We start from the raw sequence: 25,346 nt of genomic DNA, 5'->3' as shown, positions 1-25,346 counted from the left end.
ATCCCCGGTATAGCCGTAATAAAAATAAAAATAAACTGTTTTTTGACTTTGAACGCAAATCATAAATCAATCGCGAGGTAGTTTGAAAAATAATTTAAAAAAAATATCAGGTGCTACTTGTTGATTCACATTTTTTTTTTTTTTCATTAATAACGCAATAAGACCGAGACGTCGTGAATTATCAGTCATATTATGCAAGCTATATATATGTACATACCTATAAATTAAAAAAAAAACAAAAAAAAAAAAAACGATCAAGAGCTATTGATAGACTTGATATAGGAAGCATCAGTTGCAGAAAAGTGCAAATGGAGGCATAAAACGTCCATGCGATCAAACGAGCATGGAGAACTTGTATAATACTTTTGGTGCACACCTCCAAGTCAGAGACTGGACGCGACGACAGAGCGCATGCGCTTTTATTACCTAAGTTGCAAGTGCATACATTATTTTTGTCCCATACTTATACTGATGGTGAGAGGCGCACGAAACGGCTCGCACAACATTGAGTATGCAAACCGCGTCTCCATGCGCATATAATGAGGCGCGACGTGCGTGTATCTGGCGTACAGTTTATTGCAGTAATTTTTGCGCGGAAAATATAGTACGTATAAATTAAAAATACGTGTACGAATATGCATTTCAGTGGTGTGTGTTTTTCAACAATTTAAACGTCATATATGTGGTACGGGATATCAAAAACTGATGAAGCTTACGAGAAATGTCGGTCGAATTCGCTGCAATGACGAATAACTCTATTTGCTTGCCAACTCTAAGAGCAATTTCATACTTTTTGACTCTTCAAATTGTTCAGTAGTGGAAAAAGTTAATAAGTATCTTTTTTTTTGTCAAAGAAGTTGTACTATTTTTTTCGTTTCAAGTTGAAAAAATGTGCCAATATCTGAGACTGTACTAATTCAATTTTATACAGACGAATATCATGTAAGAGCATGAATTGTTGAATTCTTGACAAACGCGTCGTGTATTGGTTTGCTTGTATACAGTATAACCATTAGACTCATCGCTTATGATTGGCATCAAGAAAAAAAAACAAAATTAATTTTCCTTTACGTTTTAACAATACACTTATACTTTTCCAACTTCAAATTGTATATGCCATAAGTATCTTTTTCATCTTGAAAAATAAAATACATCACCTTTTTTTCTCTCGGACGACGATGTAACTTCAATGAGAAACAAGAATTAAAAAAAAAAAAAAAAAAAAACTATTATCGACGTGACTCGACCAAACCAAACACCCATAAATAAATCCATCGCTGTGGTAATGAGTTTGTTGTTGCGTGAATTCCTGTATGATTAACTTTTGCCATTATTAGTCAACAACAAACTCTGCAGCAAAAAATCGGAGAAAAAAAATTGTTTCAATCGCAGATGGAGTACGGCTAATTACGCGTGCAAATGAACACCAGAGAACAACCGCTCATTAAACTCTCCGAGTGTCCATCAATCGCTCCCTCGTTACTTCTTATTCTGACACTACCAAGATGTAAACTAATATCCATCGTCGCGATAACTCGCGCACCGTCCCAGCATCCCAACGGCAATAACCGTCCCTGCACCCACACGTTGGAGCAGAGCCGGAAAAAAAAAAAAAAAAATAATAGTCGAGCTCCTCGCGCGCCCTATCACTGCACCATCGCATTGTTGTAACATCGCGCCCAACTGTTATTGCGCTTTCGTCGCTGCTTCTGGCCCATTATTTTCGTTATTACTCGTACTGCCTCGCGCCGGTGACGTTAACCTTAATTCATTGCGATTCGACGCGCGGATAATACGTTATACATACAGTAAACCCCCACCCCCCCCCCCCTCACTCGCTCCCATCGAGCGGTGTAACGATCACGAGCTCCGCCCCGAGTGATGTTTATACGCATACAGTACACAGGCACTATAGTGAGCACTGCCAGGAGAATTTATTTCCGGATCTACAGTGAAGCAAATAACGATAAGGTGGGTTTTTCTCTTCACAAAAATTATACTATCCAAAAACTTGGAGGTAAAATCTGTCGAGAGTAACTAAAACGTGCAGGGTATATAATACATTATTGCATATATATATTGTAAATATAAATTCTTGTGTATTTACAGAGCATATACGACCATTGGTATTATAATGGTGGTGTAAGTTGAGCGTAATTTTTGTACGTGTCGTTCGAAGATCTACATTAAAATGTTTTTATTATTCGTACTGGAAGAAACGTCCTTTGAGAAGAACAAAAAAAAAGGATTTTGTAAAATTGTGGTGAACGTATTAGTACGTTTTTCATTGATGTATAATGATTCCAAATGAGTTGTCAAGGTTGACGGTAACGAAAGGTGTGATAAATCATACGAGTTATTGTGATGATGCCGCAACCTTCAAAAACTATACGGAGAAAAGAAAAAAAATCATTCTTTCGTATAATTACTTGTCTTGCCAATGAAGTTTATTATTTTAACTTTGTGACTAAAAATAAATAAATCAAAAATAAGCCGACCAAGATTCGAGTGGAAGGTCTAAGCCATGGCTTTCTCTTGATGTTAATAAAACGAAAAAAAATAAAAAATAAAAAATGAAAAAAAAATAACTTCAAAATCCGACAAAAAAGGTGTACGCGACTGTATCGTTCGTAGCATCAAAGTTGCGGTTGCGGGTATTCCGTTGATTTTAAAGATACGCCTAAACGAGCGACCTTTCGCCGATGAGACGGAGAGGAGGCGGTTTATTCGAATTTTATGGTAATCCCCCCGCGGCGGAGACAACCGGGCACGGGAATGCAATACGTATATGTGTGCGTGTATTTCAAGCGCGTTGCGCAAAACGTTCGACGAAAACGGTTATAAACGTCAAATTATATACATCTAAAATGCCTCGCATTCGCACGAGTTAAATTATTGTATTTTCACATATACACGTCGCGCTTGGAATTAAACAGCCATAACGTTTTCCATGGAGCCACGTTAATTCCTTTGCGATTTCAACTTGTCTCTGAGTGATAATAACAAGAATAATAATAATAATAATAATAATAATAATAGTGATAAACGACAGTTGCAAAGTTGAAGTGTACACGTAATGAGCAAATTATCGAGAACATCGTCTGAGCAAAGTCGAGGGCATTTTATTATTGTGTCCGTAAATACATGAATATACTTATACTTACGAGGTGTCGGAGTAAAAAGGAGCATATCTGATTTACGCGCATATCTCGCGTTTTGTTGTGGCATCACGCAAAGGAAAAACGACGGCTACACGCGAGCGTAGCATTATTATTATTATTTTTTTTTTCTCAACTTCCCCGCTGAGGCTGTCCGTTCGAGAGTATAGCAGATTATATGGATCCGCACTTGGCAGCTCGGAACAATTATGTACTTAAAACTGTGCGTATTATAACTGCACACATGTATATACATATACGTACCTACGCTAATTACGCGACACGCGTTGCGTTATTAGTTTGTATTTCTTTTTTTTTTTTTTTTTCGTTTGATTTTATACTAGCCGATACCCAACTGTACGAGAGTGTGTATTATTGTGTACCACGTATCCTTGTATGTCCGTATGTAATTGACACTTTTAATGCCGTTTAACGATATAATCAATGGCAATTGTGAGAAGAAAAAAAAAAGGGGCTAAAAAATATCGTCTACAATAATAAAGGATGTTTGATTTAAAGGAGAGAGGGGGAAAAAGTGTGCCGTGAAAATGTAGCTATATACACGTGTATCGGCCTTCCGAGAGCACGCGCGGGCCTCTAAGGAGGACGCAACGGAGGTTTTTCCGCGACGCGAGCCGCACCACAAAATCGAGGGGAAACGAGACTCCGGCTTGATTCACGCCATCTTCGACGTTCTACTATGTAAAAGCGTGCCAACTCCTCCTTTCGGCATCACCTATTGTCTCTCTCATACGACGGCTTGGTGCTTGGTTCTTCTGATTTGTTTTTTTTAATTGGAATTTACTAGATTGGTTTTCAATGACATTTTTAATTCGATAAAACAAGGGACATGCCAACTAAACTTCTACCTTCGGGATAAATTAGCAAAAATTCAGTGATTGATTTTTTAGTCGATCTATGGGTAAAGTCGCTAATTTGGAGTTGAAGACTATAATTATTACTGATGAAGAGTTGGAGAGCAAGAGGGAAGAAAAAATTAAGTTATCAGCATAAATTGGCAACAATAACCAAGTTGTTGGCACATCCACTGGGATAATAAACTTTGGTTGAGTCAACGAAAAAAATTTTTTTCAAGCGAAAGAGGAAAAACGCATACACGAAACAAGTGCCTCACCGCAAGAAAGCCGATCGGAAAATATACAGAAAGACGTATAGACGGGGGGGGGGGGGGCATTAAGTATCACTTGATCGAGTCGTAAAAGCCCAAACTCTCCTCAAACCGGGGCGCACGTTATTTTTCACCAAAGAAGGAGAGAGAGAAAAAAAAATGTTTAACAACCGTGTCGCGATCGATCCGACCGGAGGCCATAAAATCCCAAGAATCCCCCTCGCCCCCCCGTTCGCGCGCTCGAACGAAAGTATATAAATAGAGGCTTTTGATTGCGCGTCGGGAGATAAGCGCGTAAAAATTAACAACTACCAGCCGATGTCTCGCAGATGTTTTACTCGCGTCAAGCGTGATCATTCGCTCCTTCTCCCCCTCCCCTCTTATCTCACGTCTCGTGTTTTCTCCGTTGTTTAGGAAATTCATTACCCATGTGGGGCTCACTCGCAACTCGGATGGTCAGTTTTATTTCAAAAGTACTCCCGCCCCCCCTCCGGATTTGCGTTAAAACATCGATACAGCCATCATCAGCGTTAATTTTATACATGTAGGCTTCCATAAGCGACGTGTATTAACTATAAGCTGCTCTGCAGTTTGTGACTAATTGAGCGAAACTTAGCCTTCGAAGCAACAGCGAGAGCATCGTCGCGGTGTATTTACGGTAATTGTGCGGACTCGCCCACGCAACAACGTATCCACGGGACGAAGGTGGCAGTAAATTACAACCACATGTATGTATATACAGTCGGCGGGTCGTGTGTGTTCCTCGACCAAACGTGACTCTATACACTTGTTAAATATCGTCGTAAAAGTCTCTATTTTTTTTCCTTTTGATTTACATCAGCGCTGTTAGCTGTTTTATTTCCGTCGCAAAAATCCTTGGTTTTCTCACGCGCGTAATACGGACACGTACGCATATATGGTGGTCATTTAAATCACAATAGCCGTTCAAACGATTTTTTGAAAGAAAACCCGATATCGATCCTCCGCCTCCTCCTCTTCTGAAAGCGCTTATCTTATCTTTTGTTCTCTGCTCGAGTGTAAGTGGACACAAAGTATCTATTTTTCGGCCAAGCCCTATTTGGATAACTTTTTATTTTTTCCAGTCTATAACGATGTGCCCGCCCGACCGATAATTTTTATCTTAATCCTCCGGGACCCAACTTTTTGGGCGAGGAATTCTCGGAAAATATAACATATTGGTGATGCACGTTCCAACAATGACTTTCTAATCAAACACACGCCACGTATAAACGAAAAAAAATAACAAAAACAAGAAATCATTTGTTTTGTACGCACAATTATCGTGCAAAGATGATTTTTGATTTATTATTATTTTTTTTTTTTCAGGAGCAACAAAATCAAGGAAGCGCAAAAAGGAGGATGGAGTAGATACACTCACGCGCGAGCGCGCAAAAGCTCGTTAAGATTCATAATAATGTCCCGAGGTTGCGTTGCGACCTATAAGCACACACACATACGCTTGTGAGCGCGAGTTACGTTGGCTCGAAAGAGTATAAGGCTAATTATCCGACGATTAGGCGCGCGTAATTACAGAGTATAGCAACGATGCCGCTGCGTGTATACATCGGGTTATCTCTCTCTTTTTTGCGCGCGAGGTATGCATGGGTGCGTGCTCGCGGGATGTAAAGAAGTTGTAATGAGGAGAAGCGAGGCGTTTGCGCTAAACAACTCAGCGGCAAGAGAGAGAGAGAGAGATTATCGAGTGCGCGGTGCATTGTGTTTGCGCGTTTACTTTTACGACGCTTCCATATGCGAGAGTTGCCTTTTTCAATTTATCACTTTCGCAAGGGACGACGATATGGGCAAATTTTACTTTGTTGTTTTTCGGTCGAGTGCGTTTTAGCCTGAATGAATTTACTCCTTCGAAATTAGGAAAGGGACTGTAGTTGAGCTAAAAATTGGGCACACAAGTTACCGAGCACCGAGATTTTTTTTTTTTTTTTGTTTTTTGTTTTTCGTCGTCACGTACGTTTTTATTGGGTGTTTACGAGGGTTTTGTCGTCGGGGGAAACTTTTCCACGAAAATTCCAGCCAGTAACGTGTGTACACGCACCAGGACCACAAAAAAAAAAAAGGGGAAAAAGGCGCAAGAGACACGATAAAGAAATTCACAGAGTCTTTACAGCAAACGAGAAACCAGTTTCGCGATTATTTATAATTGATGCGAACGAACGAGGGAAGAAAGAGAGTATATATATATATATATAAATACACGCACGCGCGAGGTATATACACTCGACGCACTCTGTTTTTCGCTCCTTTCGCCTGGGAGCGGCCATTTTTGTTTTAATGGATTTTTAATGGCTCGCGTGCAGCAGGCAATACATACACACAGGTGCCCCTTGCACACAATTTTATCGAAGGGTAAAATGTTACACGGGTGCTTTACTCGACGAGTTTCCCTTTTTTTGATCGACTCTTGTACATATATATATATACGGACCGTTTTTGTTTCGCGGAAGGTCGAAAGTACGCGCGATGATATTACGACGGTGTCATAAATTACCACCAAAGCCAGAGAGAGAGAGAGAGGCAGGAAGGGAGAGTAAAATTACACAGCTCGGCGCGGGCGCGTCAGTTAATTGCGCACGTTAATGAAAGACCATTGAAAATCAATTTTGGCCATTCGAGCGCTGATATAAGAACTCGCGCTTGTATAAATACACGCGACACTAGGCTTGTTCGCATGAATCTCCAATCGTGAAAAACTAAAAAAATTACCGAAATTCCCAATTATACCCCACGATGAGTATTGAATTGGTGTTGGCGCATATAGTTTAAAATAGTCATCGACCGGAAATCGCATTGAGCTCTCGTGTTTCGCGAAACAAGTTAGAGACACTTGGGCCACTGATGTGAGAAATTCCCGGGAAAACGCCCCCTCGCAAACTCTGTGCTTACCCGTGTACAATAAAACCAAATGGCAGAGGGTGGGGGGGCAAAAGTGAATTCCAAAGAGCGAGTCGCCGCAATTACGGCCGACAGCCAATTAAACGGTGCCACGGGCGACGCGCTCTTTGGCGTGGCAGCAGCGGTCGCGTGTGTGTGTGTGTGTTCTCGTTTTGCAATGTTTTCCGCTAATAGTCGCGATCGCATTTAGTCATATGCCTTATATATACCACACTGTATAGGCAAGGTGTTTTACAGTACACGCAATCCAACAAAGTAAGAATGATAAAACAATGGCCCCCTCTTACGGAACAGGGGATGCTTTGTGGCAATAGTATTATACCTAAAAAAAGTACAGTTTGTGCCGATGTCACAATCAGCGTAATAAAAAGGAAATCATCTGGGAAAGACGCATCGAAAATACTATTTAATTCAACTCTGATGCGTCATTTTATTTGAACGTTGCTGTACCAGCTGTTGCCACAAAATACATTATATCGAAACAAACCTCTCGTCGGAGTGAACGAGAGACCTATATCGACTGGACTATGTACAACAGTACCCTTCAAATCAATAACTAAAGTGTGTTAAACACACATTGAAGATCCCAGCAGTTCGAGTACTGGCATGTAACGTTGCGCAAAAAGAAGAAGAAAAAAAAAAGTGCGTATGTATGGGATAAGCAACAACTGACTGCTGAAGCGAGAGACACGAGACTCGTAAAATTTTACTGCGTAGTTTATAACCCGCGAAACGTTACATTTATACATATATATGTATTTCAAACAAGCCCGTGTATTATAGGCTCGAAACGATATGATTGAGTAATTTGTGCGTTGGAAACATATTAATTATTTCATTAAAGACTCGAGGGGGGGGGGGGGGCTTGGAAACCCGAGGAAAAATAATAAGGTGTGCGCGGGTAGTTTTTTTTTTACAAAGGTATCAATTGTATAATGTGGTTTTTTTACTTTTTTTCGATCGTCTCTCGGTGCATCAATGGTACGTATATTATAGGGTACGAGGTCACATGCGTGATGATTGAATGGAGGGACAAACATGAGCCTTACCTGAGTTTCGGAGAGCGAGAGCGCCTGGGCCAGCTGTTTCCTCTCCGCCCCGATGACGTAGTGGTTCTTCTCGAAGGCGTGCTCGAGCTTCAACAGCTGGGACGGACTGAAGGCCGTCCTTATTCTCTTTGGCTTGCGGAAGGGCTGCAGGAGGAAACCGGGGATGTCCGGTCCTGGAATTTTCAAGCGAAATTTCGAGGCTCGTCAGTGTTTTTTTTTTTTTTTTTTTTTTTTGTTCTACAAACAAAATATAATAATTGACCCCCTTTTTATGTTTACGAAAGTGGGTTACAAACTTTTTTTCACATTTCACATTTGACGGGCACCTACAAAATTTGCTTAATAGATGTATTAGAGAGTGAAAAGAAAAATTACGTGCCTATGCACATGGTTTGAAAACAATCACGTATATAATATAAGTCAACTGAGCATATTCCCATGATTTAGATAAAGCAACGTAAGCTATGTATAGAGAAAAACTGCGTGCTTTTTTTTTTGAGCACATTGTCTTAATTTTTGTGTGCTCAACAAAAAAAAAAAAAAATATCCTATAATCTTTTTTACGCGAAGCATTAAGATTTTGTATCGACCGAATGTTTGTATAGTACCTATATATATTGACTCGATACTCGATACACATTTAACGTACCTGCAACCAATTCAATAATATGTTGTGGGTATATACAAAAACAAAAGTGTTTTGACTCTTGGATCATCCATAATATGGTATATGACGTCTTACGACACGAATTCATTTAGATTTTTCGACAATGTTCATGTCATTGTAGACGGGATCGAAACCCTTTGACTGCCTCTATACGCACGTTGCGATAAGATAAGAGTTCGAGAACTTAAACCCAGTATAATTGTACATAAGTGGTGTACAAGCCTGTCGCACCGTACCATCCGACTAACACGGTCGAACATCGCGTGAGAGAAATTTGTTCGTAATTAATAGCTCATATTATATACTTATTATCTAGTGGCAGGCGAGTTAACGTATGTTTTAGATACTCATTAGACCCGGCAATCGAAGAAAAGTAAGAAGTATAATAAGAAGCACAACGATTATTCGTAATTGAGAGCAAAAAAATAAAATAAATAAGTAGAGCCAAAATGAGGAAAAAAAAGAAATAAAAAAAAAACAGTAAGCGCAGGACGAGCGTAAAAGTAAAAGAGTAAGTAGGTACAGGTAAAATAAAATTGTAAGGTGTGCGCACTCAATTACAAGACATCGCCAAAAGATAAGCATGCACAATTAGCAGCTACGGCAAAGCAGGACTGACGGTGTTGCCATACCTGTAGGCCATACGTATTGTGCATATATACAACTATATAAGTATAAGTAGTTGCAAAGGAAAGGGAATCAGTACCTCGGCCTCGGCCTATACATGTGTATGTATGTGTACGGTTCAAAGGTAATTGCGTAGTCTACTCACGGAAAAGGTCAAGATTAGCGCTTAGTGCCGAGTAGCGCTCCGGAAGTCGTTCGCCTGCCGGAAAGGTGTTAAAGCCGAGTATAGGTGTATATATGTAGAAGGAAGAGCGGAGGGAGCATTTGCTATAGTAAAGACGATAAAGCTCGCTCTTGGCACTGTGCGCTGTCTTTCTTTCCTTCCGTCTATCTCTTCTCAATGGTGTATGTATATATATATAACGCCCCCCTGCGCGCTCCGCGCGCCAACCCCCCACTAACGGATTGAGTAGACAAATTAACGACATTACTCGTGTATTTATCAATGCATAGGCTGAAAATTAGTTCACAATAGCAGAATACGTGACTCACAAAGGAGTTGATAAAACATGTGATTAACTTAACATAATTAAATTAACATAAATATTAATTTTCTAATAGTATTTTAAAATAATATTAGAGAGGGTCTTCCATTACACGAATTAAAATTAAAAATAAATGCTATAGTAGTGTTAATAAGAACTTTAAGTATATCAGACGGTCTCTGTAGAGGCACAAGATTAAAAATAACAAAATTATTTAAGTATAATATAGAAGCAGAAATAATTATGGGAGAAAAAAAAGCAAAGTTTATATTCCTAGAATAACATTGAATACTGGCACCTTATTATCATTACCTTTTGTCTGCTATAGAAAACAGTTTCCCTTTGTATTAGCATGTTCTATATTTATTAAAAAATCAGAAAAACAGAGTTTTGATTCTTTAGGATTGTATATTAAAAAACCTTTATTCTTTTACGGACAATTATACGTTGCTTTATTAAGATGTAAGAATCCAAAAAGAATTTTTATTCAAATTGCATTCGAGAATAAATCAGAAATTAAAAATATTGTTTAGCTAGAAATTTTTCAGTAATTCAAAAATATGTAACTTTGAAGATCGTCACATTAAAACACACGTATGTTAATTCATAAAAACCATGAAAAACAAATATGTGAAAAATGTGGAAAGGGTTTTAAAAGAACAGATGGGTTAAAATGACACATAAAATGTCACAACATTAAGCTAACAGAATGAATTATTGTTTTAAAAGCTTAATTGTGTTTGTCTATTTAATTATACCTCCTCCTGAATTCTGTCTTTTACTTAATAAAGTCCTCAAGTAATCAAGAATTTTATATTTGGGTAAAGTAGACATGGACCAGAAAGAGATATTTGAAATGTTAAAGTTCAATCAAGTTAAACAAATAATGGTACTTCAGAGACACATAGTGAGTAAGGGGAAGCGAATAGACAGAGGGAGACCTATGATCAGTGACTTAAAAAAACCCTAAAAACGAGGTACGACTTAGGTACTAAATTGCGTATATTTTTTAACATTTATGATGGTAAAACATTAGATAAATAAGTATTTTATTGGGGGGGAGGTGGAGGGGGAGCTGAGGGAGAGCGGGGGGGAGCTCACTCAAATATAATTTGATTAAAAATGACGTTAAAATAAGCAAATAACTACGTAAAACGAGGGGTAGCGGGGGGGTTGAGACTCACTTTCGTCAATACAACTATATAATATAGGGATATATATATGTATATATATATATACACCAAAGTTAGCTTTTGTTTCTTATACAGTGCCGCGAAATAATACTCATTAGTGAGCCTCTTTCTTATCACATGCACTTGGGGTTTGGTGGTAAATACATTTTTTATTTTTTCCTTTCTTTTCCTCGGTTTATTCGAGTAGGGGCGATAAATTAACACTATTATTCATTACATACATTATACTGTTTACAGATTACATCTATAATTCTCGTACGCATAAGGTGCACTTAGCATTTTATATTAACTTGAACAAATGAATAATTAATATAACAACGCGATCCCGTAACCGTATACTTAGCAGCAGGTAAAGATAATTACGTGCTTTTTAAAAAATAAATTTGTCTAATTAGTATGTTAATACAAAACCAAACGATGGCGCAGAAAACTAATCTTTGGCCGTTGAAATGGTAACCTCGTAAGTAGGACCTGTTTGTGTTGTGGTGGTTACTAAATTCCGAGCGTTTACTTAACTTCTTACTAGCCACGAGGGTAAGGTTCAAGAATTTTTCAAAAATGAAAGTGTGGGTGTGTTGTGCTGCCGTTTTATGAGCTGCTCTCTATATGATGAACATGATATTGTGGTGTGTGTAAACTTTTTAGGCACCGATTATCGAGCGACGGAAACTATATATTATGGGTGTGCAACAACAAAGTGTGAGTCAATGAGGAATTAAAACTCTTATTTTAGAATTTATAATTTTTTTCTTTTTAAAGAATATTAAAACTAAACAGTCACAACAATGTGGTTCTGATATGCTTAAGTTATCATCTTATCCCAACATCCTGGCATGAAAAATTAATATTATGTATACTTTCGAATATACCCACTTTTATATACACTTTTTGAGAACTGGCAATTAGGCATAATGAATTTTTTTATTTTTTTAAATTAAACAATTAAGTAAGTCTCATTTTTTTTCAAAAACCAGAAAAGTATACAGTTAATTGAGCGCACAGTGTATGCAACACATCATACAGATAAAAAATAATGTGTAAGTACGACGGATAAGGAGTTACAGTGAATGATGAATGTGACACATACATATATATACTTATATTTCAACATCACGGGTTAGGTTAATGTGCATATAATGGTGCGTGTACCTCGGAAACGTGCTAATTGTACCTAAAAGAGTCGGCTCGAGTTCCCGGCGATCGAAATTTCTCGACAGCCTAATTACATGACAGAAGGAGAGCGCTTTCTTTCTTTCTTTCTTTACTGCCAAAGTTCGTTTCGAACTCGCATGTATAAGTAATATATACACAGTTGTGCACGTTACGCAGGTCAACTTTCTATACAACTTCGTTGCTGAATGCAAAATTACGCTGTATTACACATGTTTCGCGCATGAGTATTTTGTAGCCAGAGGCGGTAATTGAAAAATTTTTCAGGTCCGGGGTCCCCTTTCCCTTTTCTTGTGTAATGTAACTCGAGCTCTCGAAACCCCCGTGATCCGAGGGTTCTTAACCTAATAAAAAAAAAAATAATAATAATCAGAATTTTTAAAACTTTGAATAATGATTATCATTGGAATACTGATTCTCTGTTTTACATCTTACAACTTTTATTCGAACGAGAAACTTTAGTTTTGAGGAGGCAAACAACTAAACATCATTGACTTTTTGCTTGCAAAAAAAAAAAAAAAAAAAAATTATTTTCGATAAATAAGAGACTTATTTGTTTGATCACAGAGCAAAATAATTAAATAAGCTCCCTAATGGATGAACTTCTTCTATAAAATATAATACCCGCTATACTTACGTAATTATTTTACCTTTGCGAACTCGTATATTTTACGGGAAAAAATTTTACAGCTGCAGCGCGTGACCGGGTTCTTAAGCTTCAAGTTTATTGGTTGAATTTGAAAATGAATGACAAAAATCTTAACCACCGAAAAATTTCATGTATTTTTCTCATATACAGCCGTAATCATTTTTGCAACACTAGAGAATTCAATAAGCCGCGAAAAAAAAAATTTTTTCAATCGTCTCCGACGCACACAACCCACGGATATCAAAAACAACGGCAACCCTTTTTTTTTACCTCAATTTTTTACACACTCGCACACAAACACATTTACATGACGCACCCGTGTATATATATTATATTTATACACGTGGGTAAACGTACAAGTATAAGCAACGATACTTATATATACATGTCGAGGACGCACAAGCGTTATACGAGTGTGCGCAGGAGATATCCGCGTAATTACCGGGAATATAAGGCCCCGCACGGCAGCTGAATGAAAGAAGACCCCGAGGGTGTTTTCTCCTCGGCACCGCAGTTTGCGCATATAAAACGCGCAAAACGAAGAAAAAAAAATTGATAAAAATAAATAAAAAAAATAGCTAAACGAGATAAGCTCCCCGGGCCAATAACGACTCCTCCTCGTGACTGACTCGAAATCCGTCTAATACGCGCTCCTCCTCGCTCGCTCTCCCGTGCCAATTATTCGCAATTTGCCCGCGCCTGATTTATACCGTAGCACGATACGTTAACGTCCTTCAATGGATGTTTTTTTTTTTTTTTTTTTCCCACTTCATTTTTTCACTCCAACAGGTATTTTAATTACAAGGCTCTGCTCCGGGCTTTGACGCGGCAACGATGTCCTTTTGCTCCAATGCGCATGTAGATAGCGTACAAAGATATTAATTAACGAAAGAGCGAAAATTAGATCATCCATAATATGGCAAGGGCGCGTAACTGCCAAGTAAAATATTTGCGCTTTTATACACTGCACAAGTGCGTTAACACACACGTATGAATTACAATGTGTATACGCACAAACATAATATATATATATATATATATATATATATATATATTATATTATAAGAGCGTGAAACGTGCAAAATATCACATACGATACATTAATAGCGTGTTATGTTTGCTGCTGGCAATTTTAATTGCGCGTCCTGCTTCGTAATGTACAGGTATACGTGTTATGCACTCGCTTGTAAAGTTTCGAGACCTCGATACTTCACGGTATGTATATATATGGTCATCGTCCAGCCGTGCGCTCAATATTTGATGTGATAATTAACGAACGCGTGATCGATGGTTCCAGCATACATATATTGTGCAAATGTATGTATACGTGTATATGCATGCATGCACGGGGCTGTACGAATTTATTAATTAATTTGTCAATGGTATTATTCAAAATATCTTATAATATGCATATATATGCGCAAAGCGCCAATGTAATCATTCAATCTAGCACCGGAAACAACATTATACATCGAAGCCGTTTCTTAGGTTTTTTTTTTTTTTTTTTTTTTTGTTCGCCCATCGCACACAATAACGCCCACGCGCGCGCGTGTTGTATGTACGCGCTTTCGCCCAAACCCCTTTAAAACACAGCCAATCATCTATAAGAGACTCGTGAGGAGCACATGGAAGAAACAAAGGTATACTATTGTTCGACGCCCCGGTGAAACACCTCCATTCCGTCGCCATCGAAAAATCCACCCAACGTGTTTTCATGTACATCGTATGGCTGCATTTTCACTCCCGACTGTCTCTAATGTACTTTAAATCGTCGCTCTGTACCCTCGAGGAGAGGTGGCTCTGCTTTCACTACCTGACCACTTTTTTTTTTCATGGTGCACGCACACGCGTGTAGTTAATCGAGCGAAATTCCGGGGCGTGAGCGTTACGTGTGCAGCGCATGCCTTTTTTAGGGAATGTATACACCACGAAGGGGACGAACGCGCGTGCCGATTAGGGAAAATCCGATTTTCTGAGGAATTTGAGCTTGATTGGGCTTAGATCTTTACTGTAGGGGGAAACCTGCCTGGACTCCTTTTTTTTTTTTTTTTTTTTTTTTTTTTGAAAAAATTTTACCATCCGACTCAACTGTACCTATGTAATATAACAACAGAACAATCGTTTGTTTCGAAATTATATCACTGAGATTGACAGTTGAATCTCCATACACGATCAGATCTAGCTACGGTCAGTCTCAACTAAGTAGTAAATATAAAACATAGTTCCAAGCGTGAAATTCCCACGTGTTTAAAGTACAATTTTCCATTGAACTGGAGTCGGACAAAGTGTTCCATAACAGACACGCAACAGCACCAGTGGCAGTACAATATAACGTAAGAATTGCACTTTTGACGATTGTCATTGCGTGAAATGGAGACGTTACACCTATACTCACATGTAGAGATGAGACGTAGAAAAAGACCCGAAAAGAGGCGACTTTTCGACTTGCTCCCGGACGCTCTTTATTTACTATTTTTTTTCATAGCCTCTTCTTTTAAACGACAAAGAGAAGCCCTCGACTGGATCAATGAAGCTACTCCTCGCGACAATGGGACGTGTATCGGGTATCCCTCGGAGAGAGGGGGGATGATGGAGAAAGATGAAGAAAAAAGGAACTTTCGTCGAGACTATACGTATGGGAACACACCCCGTGGAATAGTGACGAGAGGCGCGAGCGCCCGAGCGATGGAGAGAGACAGAAAAGAAAAAGGTGTCCTGCGGTGCCCGGGTACAAATGGCGCCCTAATGGGTGGCGTTTAAAGGATACGCATCCCGAGAGTGTGCGTGGACGGATCTAATAAAAGAAGCTCCTTCTTTTACCTCGAGGAAACGAGACGACGATTCAGCAGCAGCAACGCGATATTTGATAGTTGTTAGCGCGGTGATGTGGGCTCGTATTGTGCCCCTCCTCTTCTTGGCTTCTTTCCGCTGACTTGGTGCTGTTTCTTGTTTTTATTGAAGGAAGCACCAAACTTAACTGTCACGCGGTGAGGGGGGGAGGATATGTTGTCGTTTTTGTAACGAGCTGCAACTGCCACTTTCAAAGATGACAAGTAGGTACGTGTATACATACAAGTAGAATACGGGGCGCGAGATCTTTTTCCACCCTCTAAAAGACACGTTCTCATAAACGCGCACCAATGTATTTCCCTTCCTTTTCTTCAATTCAACGTAAGAATGTGCACAAAAATAAATTCAGCAGCCGTAAAGGAGACATACTCCTTCTTATACTTCGCTCGGGAGCTCTTCTCTCTCTCTCTCTAGGGAGATAGGGGGGCAGAGGGGGGCCGTATAAACCGTGGGGGGGACAAAGATGGCGACGCGTCGGTGATTTTTCCGATGGGACTAGTTTTCTCCCTCTCTCTTGCCGCGACACTTGGCTTTTATATACACGTTTATACTCTCTTTTTTTTTTTTTTTTAACTTCACCTCCCCCCCCCTCTCACTGGTCTTTTACAGCCCAATCAAACGCGATCGCGCGAAAAGGAACACTATATACAGTGGAGGAAAGTGTCCCGCGTTAAGAGACCGCAAGAGCAAAAGAATCCGTATGGATGTTTTAGCCTACAAATATATAATATATAAATGACATTGTCGTATTTTTCATCTAAGACGCAAGTATGTGTGACTAGCAATCTCGACAGTTGGCTCTGTATTTGCTCGCAATTAAATACCAAAGAGAGGAGGAGGAGGAGGAGGAAAATCGATTGCCCTTCAGCGCGAGGGAAAGAGTCGCCTACAGGATACATAGATATACATCACAGCACACAAAGAGAGAGAGAGAGCTCGAATGAGGTAGATTTACGATAATTGTTAACTAGAGAGAGAGAGAGAGAGAGAGAGAAGCTACAACGATCTCGAGAGGTTTATTTGCCACACGATCGACCTCGCGAGATTTGCTCTATACGGAGGAAGAAGAAGAACAACAACAACAACACGAAGGGAAGAGAAACCAAGATTTATCTCCATCTTGAACTGGAAAAACGCTGCCCGCTAAAGGATTACACCGCTTGTTCTTTTCTAGAGCAGAAACAACGATCTCTCACCGCGTGATCAGACTCTCCTCCGTCCAACTACTGCGGTCGAACGATCTCTTTCGCGATCTATTATACGCACACGATATTCTCCTGTACCATCTCGTACGTACATATATTATACACATGTAGGTATATCGAAAGGAAGCTTCGTGACATTTATTGCGAGCGTGACGACGTCGTAGGCCGCCGGGAAATCAAATTGGTTTCTAATGCTAAACAAACGAACCAAGGGTAATTCGCATTGGCGCTATATGTGTACAAGTGGCTTCTTCTTCGTATATCGACCATACAGATTGAGACATCTGTGAGCTGTTGACATGTGGCTTCGATGATTTTTTTTTCCCTCGCACACCAAAGTCGCAACACATTTTTTATTCATCCATGATTTATTGGTTGGCAATTCGGTTGGCGATTAATTTTATAGTTCCCATAAATCATGGAAATATCGCGTTACAATTCCAATCGGTGAACAAATATAACGAATACGGGAAAAATCATTGTGGAGAATTGATGACGATTGGGCCTACAATGGTTTAAAAAAATATTTTTGTCGAAACGAGTATATATAGATGAATTATCCTTCGGTTCAAAGTGAGAGTGGAGTACCTGTTAACAGTAAAGTCATACACGACTCGGACCTATATGTATATAGATAGCACCGATGTATGGCGTTCAAATACAAGCTGAGGTAGGTGTAATACGTGCACACATGCACAAAAGACGCACCAGCCGAGGAGCACTTTCACGGTCGTCGATCCTTCGATTAAATTCGATTAAAATCAAATTCCAGAACTGACAATGTATATAACACACACGCGCACACCCACAGATATGTGGATATATATAAGACACGTGGGCGTTCATTGATAAAACTCGTCGTGAATCGACTAATATATAATTATACGCTCGAGCTGTGGCCCTCTGGCAATAGAAAATCAAAGTAAGCATGGTAACTATCTGATTGCAACACTTTTTATTTTCGATTTAGCCGCTAAAATTCGTCTCTTGTGTACATTGTGTGTGTACCTATACGTGTAACTTTATTTCTCATTGATTTTGTATTTACAGATATGTATGCACACACAGGCATATATTATATACAAGATAAAAAAAGCTGCACGTGCAATACGTCAGATAAGTTGGTAAACGTCAGTAATTCAAGACTGCACATTGGGCGAATCGCACGAGCGATGGAGGAATTGTTATTAATTGTTTGTTTTGATGCACGTGCTTTTATTGTGTTGCTGTACATGCTGTACATGTATAGCGATGGTGATAACTGATAATCGTGTCGAAAAAAAAAACCTTTTTTTTTCCTCCCCCAAGTCAAAACGATCGAGTAAACGTGTAATTACACTGCACGAATGGCGTATGGTTATATGCAAAAGCGTACACGTATAAACAAGACGATCGATCTGTAATAGTATATATACACTGCAGCATTGCAGAGAAAAACAATCGCGATTGAAAAATACTTTCTCGTACGAGCGTGAAAAGCTTGTACTCGCGTTATCACGTCCACACCTCATTCTTTCTCGAAACATATATTACATATACCCGTGAATCAATAAATCATTCAAACAAATCGAGAATATCTAAAGGGAAAAAAAGCAGCATTTTTACACATAGAAAATGATAGAGCCCCCCCCCCGGTCACCCTAAATAATTGTGTGAGAAAACAATAATGTCGAGATGAGTCGTCCCTCTCATTTTCCACAAGGCCAAGGTTTCATTTGCCCTCCCTCCCTTTTTTTGCTTGCCGAGTTTATCGCAGCCGACAGCAACTTGTGTGTACGTTATAATATATATACGCATTGTATACACGATAATGCATACTTGGTATAAAACTGCGCGATCTCATTAGCCCGATAACATTTTTTACCTATCTATATACATATATACCCACTTGGCACAATACATTGTGGCCCCAAGAATAATTGTTAAACGATAATGCACACGACCTTTTTTTTTCCTCGAGTTTGTAAAATATCTTCGTAACGCATCAGGCATTTTACAATTGCTGTGAAAATTGAGTGTCGCTGGACAAGATTTTCTCGCGCTATCAATCTCCCAATTCATTGAATGTATATATATATTGTTAACAACAACAGTTACATCTTTGGGCGTCATCGTATTATAAGCGGCGTTGTAGCTTGTGTAAAAAAAAAAAAAAAAAAAACTTATGTATAACGGACCCACTATCTATCTTAGTGTATATACTTATGTGTGTACACGTGGGTAATAATATAATTGACGCCGATGACACGCATAAATCGAACGCTCGATCGGATATGCATGTATTTTATGTACGTGTACACACACATGTAACGTATGAGTATTTCACAAGCCGGCAATTTAGAGCGCGCGCGCTATTAATTCAAACGGCAGATTAATATAATTATGCAAATAGCTCTGCAAACTACGTTTAATGCCTTTTTTTTTTTTTTTTTTCTTTTTTTTTTCTTCTCCAGCCACATATGATACTCGCACGAGGCTTAGAAGCCATACATTGTTGTGTATACGTACATCGGCAGCTCTGTTCGACAAACAATGCAGTTTAATTGGCCAGAGGGAAGAAGCATCTCTCTCGTGCGCTAAATGAAAAGCGCTTCGTGTTTTCAATGAAATAGTTGATCGTCGGTTATAGGCTGTAATCACACGTGTGTTGCGTGATATTTTGTAAATTACCGCGTCTGTAATTGCCGCGACGATAAGCGCTATATATGGCAATATGCATAATAAATTAATAATCATCGATACGAAGGAAGTGCTTCTTAACACGCGTTTGAGAGCTATTACGCGATGTTTATACGTTTCGAGCGCGTTGCGTTTGCTCAGATAACCGCGTGTTGTATATACACATGTATATATAGGAGCAATCGATAGCGCGTTGATCTCGTGTACACATGATACATGGGTGTGTGTGTGTGTGTGTATAGACGTCGGAAGCGAGTGAAACGTTGTTGGTGATAATTTTTCATTCGTGCCCGTACCGGCTCGTCTAATTATAAATATATATTGATAAGCGGGTAAATAGAAATAATCTCTGATGCTGACGTGTATATACGCATTATGTATATCCATAGTGTGCAAGTGAGTGATATTTAATTGCAATGTAACGTGAAAGCACTAGTTTTCCTTTATTGGCAACTTTTACCTACTCTGTTCATCTCGCAACTTTTACTCTGTTCGTTGTATATATGAGATCTACACAAAATAACGTGAAAAAATAAAATTGCTCGTGCACACCTATATACCTACGTACAAATCACTATATCTAATCATCATAAAAGTACATCTGTTAATATAATATATATCCATAACAGCCATCACACATCCCTCCGTTGCACGCGCGACGTCAAGTTGATCGTACTCTCGAGTGTGCATGTGCAAGATGTAGACATAAAAAATAAAAAATAAAGAGCCAAGGAGGGTATAAATATAGAGTCATCGACGGCACGTGTTTTCCCACAAAACAGTTTCCCCGAACAGAGGATAAAAATCTCTTCCCCCCCGCCCCCCCAAAAAAAAGTCAAAACAGAAGAATAAGCTACTTGTGCGTATATGTGTATAATTATGAATGAGAGCTCTGTACTCACCTCCGGGAAATCTTTGGGGGAATATGCGGCCGTGCCTGGACAACAGCCACGGGTACAGGGGATAGCTGTCCCTCGGCGGCTGGTGAGGATGGGGCGGCGGGTGCGGTCCCGCGGGCACACCGGCGTGCGGATACGGGCCGTGCGGTGGCCCGTGGTGGGCCTGAAGCGCCACAGCGAGATTCGCCGCCTGAAAGTGCTGGGCGGCGGCCAAATTCGCGGCGAGGGCCAGGTGCTGGGAGTGCTGGTAAGCCGCCTCGTTCTGCGACTGGGGCCCACTGGTGGCCCCGGGCAGCCCGTACAGCGTCTTCAGTTGCTCGGCGGCGACGGCCGCAGCAGCCGCGGCACCGGGAGGCGGCCCCAGGTAATTGGGACTCGGTCGGACGACTCCCGGGGGCGGCTGGGGGTGGCTGGCGGAGGAGCTCGAGACCGCCGGGGGCACGGGCGACTCGCTGCTCCTCCTCGACGCGACAGTTACGGAGAGCCGATGCGCCGCCGGAGGACTCGGCGAGCCGTTAGGCGTCGAGCCCCCGCTGTGGTTGCTCGTAGCGAGGGACCTCGCGCTGTAGTCGAGCTGCTGGTGGTGCTGGCCCGTCGGCCGGGGCTGACCGGGCCGATGATGCCCGACATGGTTCGCTACCTGGGGCGGTGTGACGTGATGGTGCGGCTGGTGGTGGTGGTGGTGGTGGTGAAGGTGGTGGTGGTGCGAGGGCGTCCGCCTGGAGTTGGGGTACGACTCGACGGAGGAGCTCCTGGAGGGGGGTCGGTCGGATTCCTCGGAGTGGGCCCCGGGCGAGCGGGTGCCGACGTGCCGGAGTCGCGGGGACGAGGAGCCCTCGACGAGGTCCGTCGGCTGAGGCGAGTGTTCGTCGCGCTCGATGTCGACGAGCCGCGTGGCCGAGCCGTCCTCGTCGTTGCTGCTGCTCCGGTTGCTGAGACGACCGCCACCGCCGCCGACGATCGAGTCGATGCTGAAGCCGATCTTGGGCTTCGAAGGCACCGGGACTATTGGCGTCGGCGCGAGCGGCATCATCGTACGCGGCGACACGGCGCCCGGCGTCAGGGCTCCAATTTTCAAAATCACCTTGACGGTTATTTTCGAACGGTTGGAAACAAACCTCTACGTCGATCGGCGCTACGGGGTTTTTTTTTTAATTTTATTTATCGTTCGCTTCGTCTCCTCCGCGCACTTACGTGTCCAGCATTTTTAACAGCGTTCACTGGGGTCTTTCGTTTCGGAGTCTACGGTGCATCACTCAATTTAGCACTACTGATCGGGAGGTGTCATGTCACAGCAGACGAGCCAAGCAAATGGAGCACTTAACCTCCCGGCGACGAAGGTCAACGACACTACTAAAATAATAATTATGTACTTGCTATGTAACACCTGTGTACTTTAGACACGAGAGGCACTGTTTGATCGTGTCGAACCTCCACCGTCGCGCGCACTAGGTCGATTCACTGAAACAATTTACGTCAACCAACAAAAGAGTCTTCTGCTCCGAAATGCTGGTTTTTCTTTTGTTGCCTTTTTTTTTTGTTCCCCCTGACGTTCCACGCGCACGGAAATCGTCCCACTCTTACACATACGTATATACATATGTTGTATACACCAACGTAACTGCCGCGCTCCCGGTGCAGCCCGTGCGGAGGAAAGAGAGCTGCTGGCGCGCCGACGGTTTGCTGGTGTTTGAAAGCCAAACGAAATTAGCCGGCTAAACGGCTCTCTCGCGCGCGAGGCCCAAGTAGTGGGAGCAGCGGCAGGAGAGGGGAGGCCATTTAACCCCCTCCCCCACTACTGGTGTTGTTTGCCGATTCGCCGGGGCCACGTGATCTCGTTCTACGCGAGAGAGGCGTGGCATTGGTGCACCTTCGCGAAGGCGTGGCTCCGCTCGGTTTTGATTCGCCGAGAGGGAAGGAGGGGCGCCCCGGTGTCGCTGATCCAGCGCCGCGCTCCTACTGGTGGAGACCGATCGCTGGAGCACCTATCACTTGCCGGACCTCAACAAAAGTGGGAGGAGCTTCGAGTACCACCGGCCATGGGTCCACACAACACACACTCCGCTGGAATACATGACGCTCTCTCTCTCTCTCTCTGCCTTGGTAGGTCTATTACTACCATATCAGTGGGGGGTGTTTACTTTTGTTCTCCCTTCCCTCGCCGCCCCTCCCCCCCTTTGACACTCCTTGATGCTCCCTTTTTTTTTCTTCTCACTCTCCTCTGATGCTCTCGCGCTCGTTTGTTCAAACATCAGAGGGCATCCTCCTGCTGGTTTATCACCTCGTTCTCTCTCGCTCTCTGCACCACTACACCACACGCTGCAATACACGCGTATGTACATTGCTGTCGAGCAATGAGAGCCATTTAATTAATACGTCTGCAGCCCTGCTGAAAAGGAACTCGAGCTCGGGCGTTGTATTACATATACTCTTGTTATCGTATATACGTATAGGTATATACTATGCCGTACTTATTTGCCCTTGGCTGTGTTTTTTAAATACACGCCCCGTGAAAAAAAAATGATTGTCTTTGGTACGGCTCTCGCGTGGCTGCTCATTTTCATTGTTACGATGGCACGGGTGCCCATACATGGTGGGAGATCGCGTTTCTTTTGTAAGTAACGTCGAGGTGCAGCAGTGAGTGGGTTTTTTTTTTTTTTTTTTTTTTCAAGCATATACCTGTACTTCTGGTGGCGTATGAGTAAACCAGCTCGTTTTGTATGTTAATTGCGCTCGTATAGATGTATACGTATTCATCCACACCCGGTGTGACATTTGAATTTGGATTTATGACGTATTAGCTCTCGGTAGTTGGCCATTCTCTGTATTCTCAAAGGGATCGAATGTCATCGGCATTGTCTTTGAAATCGCGTCTCTCTCGGATCGTATATAAAAGCAACATTGGACGGTCGCGACGATGTTTGATATAAGTGTACTTGAGCAGCGGTCGATCGGTGATTTATGAGCTTGAAGTCGTTGGATATTCAGGTATTTTTGCGAAAAACCAAAAAATCCAACGCAGCGCAGTTAATCATGTTCTCGGCACCTAATAATTTTCCCAGCGCCGAGAGGAAACAAACGAAACAAAAAAACATCTTGAACAAACAGACGCGTCCTCTCAACACACATATTATTATGTACAACATATATACATACGAGGATGGAAAACGAGTACGTATACGTCGTAAATATCCTTGCAGCCAATGGAATTTCAAATTACGCGCGTTTAACGATTCAACGCAACGAAAATGAGTTTCTCCGATGTGTAAGAAGGTTATACAATATAGGCGCGCGTGTGGGTTTTCCGTTTGCTAAAATAATACAAGGGGGGTTTTTCCCGCTCGCCATTAACATGCGCCTTCAGGGTATTAGCGCAAACAAGTGGCTTGACGTCTTATTCTCTACAAGAGACGATATGTACGTATACGTATAGATAGACGCAGTGTATGGGTGTATGGTTACGGCCACGGTCGGGTTTTAATGAATGGCTGGTGTGGAATTTATATGCGCGAGAGAGCCATATAGAAGCGAAATTGCGACCGCTTGAGTAACGGCTGCATCTATATACACACATTATGTATGTATAGGTACATGCCCCCTCTCTCTCTCTCTCTTTAAGATCTTAAACATATGTGGGCGAATGGTATAGGTTTGAACATTTTTACCTATATTTTTGTGTGCATCTAAACATACCATATAATTGATAGAGTAACCGCAGAACATTTTTTTTTTTTTTTTCTGTCAAAAAAGAAGTCATTTTCATCAATAATAACCGAAAAAAAATGCAATACATAAATTCACGCACAGACAAAATAAATCCCCGAATTTCATGATACAAATACTTGCGGGTACACCTACCTATACATATGTGAAAGAAAGTTCAAAAGTATAATGCATTGTTGGTATGGCGAAAAAAAAACGATCTGACAACGATTTCCTTTAAAAAATGTTCTCGAACAAATTGAAATTTTCAACGTTTCCCCTTACCTACAATAAAACTAAAGGATGATAAAAATAAAAATCCAAAGCCTTGCTGTATATTGGTACAAATACGTGCAAATTACAAGCCGAATTTATTTCCGCGCGAGCTCATTCTACAACCATATAAACAATGATCCACATCAATCCCCCACCCCTCATATCCCTTCTCTTACTTTCAATATTCCTTCCATGACAGCTTTTTATATACTCTAAATGTATTGTATTTTGCATCACTGCGTTGGCACCGTATAACCAGTATTACTAGGACACGCGTGTGCATGTGTACGGAGGTGTACTAACCGTTGCCTGCGATAAATCACGCTCTATTACACGGTGAACTGCGTATGTATACAATATATTATATGGACCAACACAACAAAGTGAGCAGGCAGTTTAAGGTATTTTTGTATCATTATGTTGTCATTGTTATTGTTTCACACCACGATCGTATATACTATCTACTATACCGATTTATATTACACATTAAATTTCTCTAATAAGACATATGTATGTATAATGTAGATTATGTTATGCGACTGATCATAAAGAAAATTTGATGATAAATTTTAATAAGTCAAAATGAAATTGTAATAAGCTGAACCGGATTTTCATACTTGATTGACGTGCCCACACAAGAATTTTTTTTTTCTTTCTTCGCAAGCACAAACGATCGA

General features: G+C 41.0%; 1 protein-coding gene across 4 annotated transcripts in view; it reads right to left on the bottom strand.

The window, feature by feature from the left end:
• Nucleotides 1–22,204, bottom strand: part of LOC106647968 (uncharacterized) — a 30,276-nt gene extending 8,072 nt beyond the window's left edge. The window contains exons 1-3 of one of the 4 annotated variants that reach the window (XM_089590325.1): nucleotides 21,320–22,204; nucleotides 20,695–21,265; nucleotides 8,268–8,440 (exon numbers count right to left, since the gene is read on the bottom strand). In XM_089590325.1, the coding sequence (XP_089446451.1) occupies nucleotides 8,268–8,440; nucleotides 20,695–21,265; nucleotides 21,320–21,724 (1,149 nt within the window). In that variant the 5' untranslated portion in view covers nucleotides 21,725–22,204. Of the gene's footprint in view, nucleotides 1–8,267; nucleotides 8,441–20,694 lie in introns of all 4 variants that reach the window. The other 3 variants (XM_089590324.1, XM_089590326.1, XM_089590323.1) reach the window with 3 other exon arrangements.
• Nucleotides 22,205–25,346: the final 3,142 nt, after the last annotated feature.

Source organism: Copidosoma floridanum, unplaced genomic scaffold, assembly GCF_036245765.1.
Source record: "Copidosoma floridanum isolate Cflo_tuat_1 unplaced genomic scaffold, Cflo_Japanese_pri ptg000012l, whole genome shotgun sequence".
Classification (NCBI taxonomy): domain Eukaryota; kingdom Metazoa; phylum Arthropoda; class Insecta; order Hymenoptera; family Encyrtidae; genus Copidosoma; species Copidosoma floridanum.
Note: the sequence above shows the minus strand (reverse complement) of the source record. Positions and strands in the feature narration are given on the sequence as shown.